This window comes from Anopheles bellator, chromosome 1 (assembly GCF_943735745.2).
Source record: "Anopheles bellator chromosome 1, idAnoBellAS_SP24_06.2, whole genome shotgun sequence".
Lineage (NCBI taxonomy): Eukaryota > Metazoa > Arthropoda > Insecta > Diptera > Culicidae > Anopheles > Anopheles bellator.
In genome coordinates this window covers 60,266,162-60,272,558 of record NC_071285.1, presented here as the reverse complement: position 1 = coordinate 60,272,558, position 6,397 = coordinate 60,266,162, and the positions used below count along the sequence as shown (strand labels likewise).

At 44.9% G+C, this 6,397-nt stretch overlaps 1 protein-coding gene across 1 annotated transcript in view; it reads left to right on the top strand.

The window, feature by feature from the left end:
- The window catches only part of LOC131209832 (uncharacterized), a 20,695-nt gene extending 15,320 nt beyond the window's left edge, over positions 1–5,375 (top strand). The window contains exons 5-12 of the mRNA XM_058202979.1: positions 177–1,063; positions 1,195–1,356; positions 1,428–1,631; positions 2,486–2,744; positions 2,813–3,085; positions 3,151–3,481; positions 3,545–3,922; positions 3,983–5,375. Coding sequence (XP_058058962.1) covers positions 177–1,063; positions 1,195–1,356; positions 1,428–1,631; positions 2,486–2,744; positions 2,813–3,085; positions 3,151–3,481; positions 3,545–3,922; positions 3,983–4,338 — 2,850 coding nt within the window. The 3' untranslated portion in view covers positions 4,339–5,375. The remainder of the gene's footprint in view (positions 1–176; positions 1,064–1,194; positions 1,357–1,427; positions 1,632–2,485; positions 2,745–2,812; positions 3,086–3,150; positions 3,482–3,544; positions 3,923–3,982) is intronic.
- Positions 5,376–6,397: the final 1,022 nt, after the last annotated feature.

The following is a 6,397-nucleotide window of genomic DNA, read 5'->3' as shown; positions in this document are numbered from 1 at the left end:
ACACACACACACACACACACACACACACACACACACACACACACACAAGTGTCTCTTCTAGTTGACCGGAAATAGGCTTTCGATTTCATTCGCATATGAAGATGGCTTAGTTGATACGCCATTTTGTCTGCCTTTCGAACCTCTTCCATCACTAACCATTCGAGTTTCTCCAACAGGTCATTTCCTGGGTACGCCATGAGGGCGAATTGTCTCTGTGTATCTTCGGCGATTCTGCTGCACTCGACTGCGCCGAAATGGCCAAAGAGCGGGAGCAGCAGTTTGAGCAGTTTTACTTTATTGCCAGTAAAAACCTCAGCAAGGGACGCGACCTTTGCGATGCATCCGGCGAGCTAGAAGTTATGCGTGACAATCTGAAGCTGTTGAAGGACTGTTGCGATGAGTATCAGGAACGGCTGGAGCGAGTGCGCGAACGGATTGAGGGTGCCGGGCGACTGCACGCTCTGCTCGGCATGCAACAACTCAAGTTGGATGATGACATCCGCACTGAGATGCTGAAGCTTGCAGAGCAAATCGAAGCACCGAAACGGTTAGTGGAACGTTGCCGTTTACATTTAACGCCGGTGCCATCGACTGCAACCGGAGCGCTCGAGGAAATGAGCGAAAGCCAGTCGCATGAACTCATCAGCAATGTCAGCAGCAGCAATGTCGGCCATACCCATAACACCAGCAGTACCAGTGATAACATAAGTTTAGATATAAGCATGGATGAGGACACAATCACGGCCACAAGCACCCCAGAGAAGGCAAAGCTTAGCCAAACCCCTCAGGATACTGTGATTGCTCTGAAGTCGATACCAGCCGAGCAAACCACAGACCATTCTAATCTCGAAGATCGACACCATGAGGAATACGATCATCAGACAACGCGACGTCAGCAACGTCATCATCACAATCACCGCCACCATCACCGCCCCGACGAAGAAGACGAGGAACTCTCTAAGATGGCCGACTCCGGACTGGGTGGATGCGTTCGGTGTGATGGGAACGCGAAGCTGGAGCGAACTTGCTCTTGTCAAAGTTTCGATGATGCTAAGAATGCATGGTAGGTGCACTTTTATGTACTTCAGAGAAGTGATTTTGTGGTTGTCCTTAGGCGCACATATTAAGCGGAAAGTGTCCTGCTTGGCCGACTTGCTGCTCATCCGCTCATCTGCCTTGGTTGTGTCCTTTCAGCAACAATAGCGACGATCTAGATGAGGATTGCTTTGAGGGTATTTCAAAGCCGCCACTGGATCTGCAAATACCCTTGCAAGCCAATGCTCATCTCTATTGCCACGCATCCAACCTGCAGCTAGACTACGAGGAAAACAATCCGTTCGATCAGAAGACGCAAAAGTATGCCCAACTGGCGATGAGTTCCACAGTTTCCTTTTTTCACACCTTCTTTGTTTGGATGTTTCTCGTAGAACGCTTCTCTTAATCATGCGTGAAATGATTGGCACAGAACGCGACTACGTCCGCTCGCTGCAGTATGTAATCGAAAACTACACACAGGAGCTGCTACGAGAGGACATTCCGCAAGCGTTGCGCGGCCAGCGAAACGTCATCTTCGGCAACATCGAGCGTATTTGCGAGTTTCACCGGCAGCACTTCCTTTGCGAACTGGAAAGGTGTGTAGGGCGATTTGAGGACGTTCTCAGAGCCCCTTGGTGTGAACATCTCCTCTATTCTTTGTGTGGTCTAATTCCATAGGTAACCCTACTCCACGACAACGGGGTCCCTTCGACTCTTGACTGTGACCGTAGAGCGCGAGAGACGAAATGCAGGTTTATTCGAAGACATTCCCTGTTTTTAATGAACGTACTAGCCCTGAGTCGGGAATCGGGAGTAGCGTCTACGTTTGTAATCAAACAATTGTTAGTTCCTCGTTCTGTAGTCCTTCCCCAAAAGAGCTAACATTCCTTATCTAACTAAAATTCATCGCTCTATGCATAATACTCAGGTTCTTTTGGAGTCTTTCGCAGGGTTTTTTTTTTCAATAATAGCGACCTTTTGTAGATACAGTAAGATATTTTGACCTATTACTTGATTGTAGTTTTCTCCCTGACCAAGATATCGTAGAATCCACAGAGTTGTACATAGAACAAATGATGTACATAAAATGTATCCTCGAAAAGTTGTATAGTAGCTGCTTATTGATACAGAACAGTTTTCTCACGACGAAAAGATTTTTTTCCAGCTACAATGACGCTCTATCTTTCTCTAGCTAGAGTACGACTAGTTTTGGACGAGTGCGTTCCGAAGGAACATTCTCTCTCAGCTGACATAAAACATTGGACAATACCTCATACTTCGCTCCTATGCAGAAGGTTTGCAAGAAGGCAACCTCAAGCGGTAGTATCAAACGCACACGCTGAGGACAGAGTTCAATGCGTAGCTCGCGGCGGGGCTGCACAAACCCGCAGTTGTTTGTGTATTATCGTCGTCATTCATGCACTGGGTTTTCCGATGGTTTTTTTCACAGCTGCGGACATCACCCATTGAAGGTTGGCGCCGCGTTCTTGCGTCACGAGTCGAAGTTCTATCTGTACGCACTTTACAACAAGAACAAACCAAAAAGCGATTCGTTAATGAGCGAAAATGGGACACAGTTCTTCAAAGCAAAGCAGATCGAGCTGAATGACAAGATGGACCTAGCATCGTACTTGTTGAAGCCCGTGCAGCGTATGGGCAAGTACGCTTTGCTCCTGCAGCAGCTCATGAAGGCGTGTGCGGAAGTACAAGTAAGGTTCTACTCATACCGGGTTGGAAGGAACTTGTTTACTAGTTTTCTGCTACCATCTTTCCACAGCACACCAATGGTAACCAGGAAATCGTGGAAGACCTGGAGATGCTGCAGAAGGCTGAAGAGATGGTACGCTTCCAACTTCGCCACGGGAACGATCTACTTGCCATGGACAGTTTGCGCGATTGCGACGTGAACGTGAAAGAACAGGGTCGTTTGTTGCGCCAGAATGAGTTCCTTGTTTGGGAGGGGAAGGCTGGTAAAAAATCACTCCGGCAAGTGTTTTTGTTCGAGGAGTTGGTCCTGTTCAGTAAAGCGAGGCGATTCCCGGATCGTAAGGTAGCTTTTAGTGAGACATCCACATCAAACACTATGATGCTAACTGTGCGTTTATCGATTGCTAGAATTTGGATATCTACATCTACAAGAACAGCATTAAAACATCCGATATAGGCTTGACGGCGCACGTTGGTGACTCGCCGTACCGGTTTGAGATTTGGTTCCGCAAGCGTAAGCCAGGCGATACCTGGACCCTGCAAACCATGAGCGAAGACGTGAAGAATGCGTGGACTGAAGAAGTTTCTAAATTGCTGTGGAAGCAAGCGAAGCGCAACCGCGAGATAAGGTTGGCTGAGATGTCCTCGATGGGTATTGGGAGTAAGCCGTGTTTGGACATTCGACCGAGTCAGGATCAAATTAATGATCGTTCGATCAGCTTTTCACAACTCGGTAAAGGTATGAAAAAGGGTTGTAGTTGCAAAAAGTTGGCTTCTTATCAATATTGTTTTTGCTTTGTAGTTCCAAAATTGCGCTATTCGTTCATGGGAACGTTGCCAGAATCGAAATCGAGCAAACGACCACAATCGATCATTTCCCTCAGCTCGTCGTCGTCAGGTAGTTCTTCGGTTAGTACAAGCACAGGATCGACGACAAGCGGTTTTGAGGCAAGAACGGTCAGTGTCAGTGGCAATAGCAGTTACGCTTCTTCCTCATCTGCTTGCAATAGTAGTAGCGGAAGTAGCAACAGTTGCGCATCAAGCAATGCCAGCAGTACCACGACCAGCAGCATTACCACATGCAAACGCCTAACACTCAACCCGAACGTTCCGGCACCTTTAAAAACGAACTACAAAAAACACCAACGATCCACAACACTCGTGAGCCAATGTTCCATGGGTGAGTCTCAAAGAACTGGGCCCTTCAGGTTGGTTCTACAAGATTGATTTCCATTTTCAGAGAGTGGCATCATAGCAGATATATCATTGAGTCCGGACGAGGTGCTGGATAATCCGCACTGGCCTCATCACTCACCAAAGTATAATCATCTTCCATCAAATGTCGTCATCAATAGCAACGTGCTAAAAAATTCTAACAGCCTCACCGCCGCTAGTGGGGCTCTCACACCCGCGGCCACCGTAACCGCTTCCGTCTCCTCCGTCTTGTCTGCTCCCGCCACCAATGTCATACAGCTCGAAGGCTTTGTGAGTAAGCTGTCGGAACTGGAAACAGAACCCACGCAAGAGCAGCTCGCCAGCAAAACCAATGTAACCTCCACCTCTGATACGGATACCACCATTACCGTCCATTTATAATCGTAAAAAGTGGGTAGCTTCAACACTGTTTCCTGTATCCTTCTGAAACAAGGCGCCTGTACAAACACCACCAAATTCAACAAACCGTGTCTGTTACATACATTTGGAGCACTGCAATCTGCGTAAACAGGAATTTAAATGAGTGCAGGCGTTGGCGTTTTTCCTTCCAAAGGGGTAATAAAATGATCAGCAACTACGTTTTGATATGAATTAATTTATATAGCGTTTAAAAATGGTTCTATTGGCAAAACGACGATCGCTGCGAAAATACTATTATTAGAATTTGATGTTTATATTTAATGTTACTACTACCATTGCTTCCACTATTCTTCTCCTTTGCTTCATCGATCATCAACCCTAGAGTATCTGATATGAAGCAAGGGTGGCAAGAAGCTAACGAAACAAATTAAAATATCTCGTACTACACAATTACCAATGTCAGTTTGGCAAGAACAGAATTACAAAAAACCAGCGAATTGTGTAAATCTACTGTCAGGTTTAATTTATTGTATGCGAAATGTAAAATTTTATGTATGGACGAGGATGTTTCTGTCCAATGGCATCCAAGCATTTTATTAACAGAAGTTATGAAATATGCAAATGATCGATCGTATCTACTTGCCTCTAGTTTTGTGTGTAAAAAGACTTGCCTGAACTGATAAACGGAAAAGGATCGTACGAAGTTTTATTTTAGTTGAATGCAATATCTACATATATTTCACGCGTTCGAGTACTTGTTAATAATATGTTTACGAAATTGCTCTCATTTATAGATATTTGCGGATTTCGAACACGTTTTACTAAGCAGAGCACCGTTAAGTAAACAATGGAAGCTTACGTGACATAAACGATGCTCGTAGAAGGGCCACACATTAAAACCAGCCGTAAACTGTATCGCCCTTCTCACTCATTTCATACTTTGCTGTATCATAATTATGTTTTCTCCTTCGATTGCTCTTTGTATCATTTAATTCTTCTAATGTAACGCCAATATGTGTGTCTAGTAATCACATGACATTAAATATTTTATTTACCTATACTTATACTGAGTTAGACCTCGTTCATTCAATTCATGTAAACCGTCCGAAAACGCACAGCGTACGTTAACTGATTAGCACCTAAATAGTTACTGAACAAAACTAATACTTACTCAGTCATTGCCCATCGGAGAAATTAGCAGAATTAACCAAGCACCAACTCGGATGCACAGGGAAGTGTCGTCGGTGGTTGGATGGATGGATACACACAGTGGTATCAAGTGGTCTCATTTTACGAACCCGGACTCGAACTTTGGTACATGAAACGATTGAAAAAACTTATTATCGGTAATTTGTGCGTAGAAACTGAATGATAATAACGAATATCTGATAATTTAAATACATTTTGCTATGTACAAATCGACATAGTCCGTTCGATTTGCTTGAGGCCAACTTATTTGTTCTTTTTACTAATGCCGCCTTTTGGATCGATAGCGAATCGGCTGCGCGGTTCACTATCTTAATTGTGACTTCCTTGGCCCATAGAAGCCTTTGACGCACGCATGCTAACGGAACAACTAAATACCCCAAACGACTTTTGAGAATAGTGAACATTGCCGAGGCCATTAATGTTAATTTTTCGAAATGGCAACCTTAGTCCGGTGGTTGCAAGCATGCACAGAACTGATAAACTATTGGTGCTGCACCCGCCCGTAGTTACCCACTATCTCTCAGGCACGTTTGTGATAAATGTACACCACCATTCGTTCTGATTGAGACTAGCGCCATTCCGCTGGCGAGCCGAGTCGAGCAAACTACTTACTAAAAGTTTTCAGCCTGTGCCAGTTTCTCCAATGTACGGACGCAGTCCACACACAGATGGTGCTAAAACGGTGCCTTTATTATTGCATTCTCTCGCTGGATATCTACTTGCTACTCGACCATCGTAAAACTTGTTATCACTATAGTCGGTTCAAAGCATCTCGGTACGTTCCGGGACGCCGAGATTTGTGCGTGGAGGTAAACATCAAGCAATTTTTCTTTCGTGTCGTTTTTGAAACAACAAAACATAACGGGTTCTG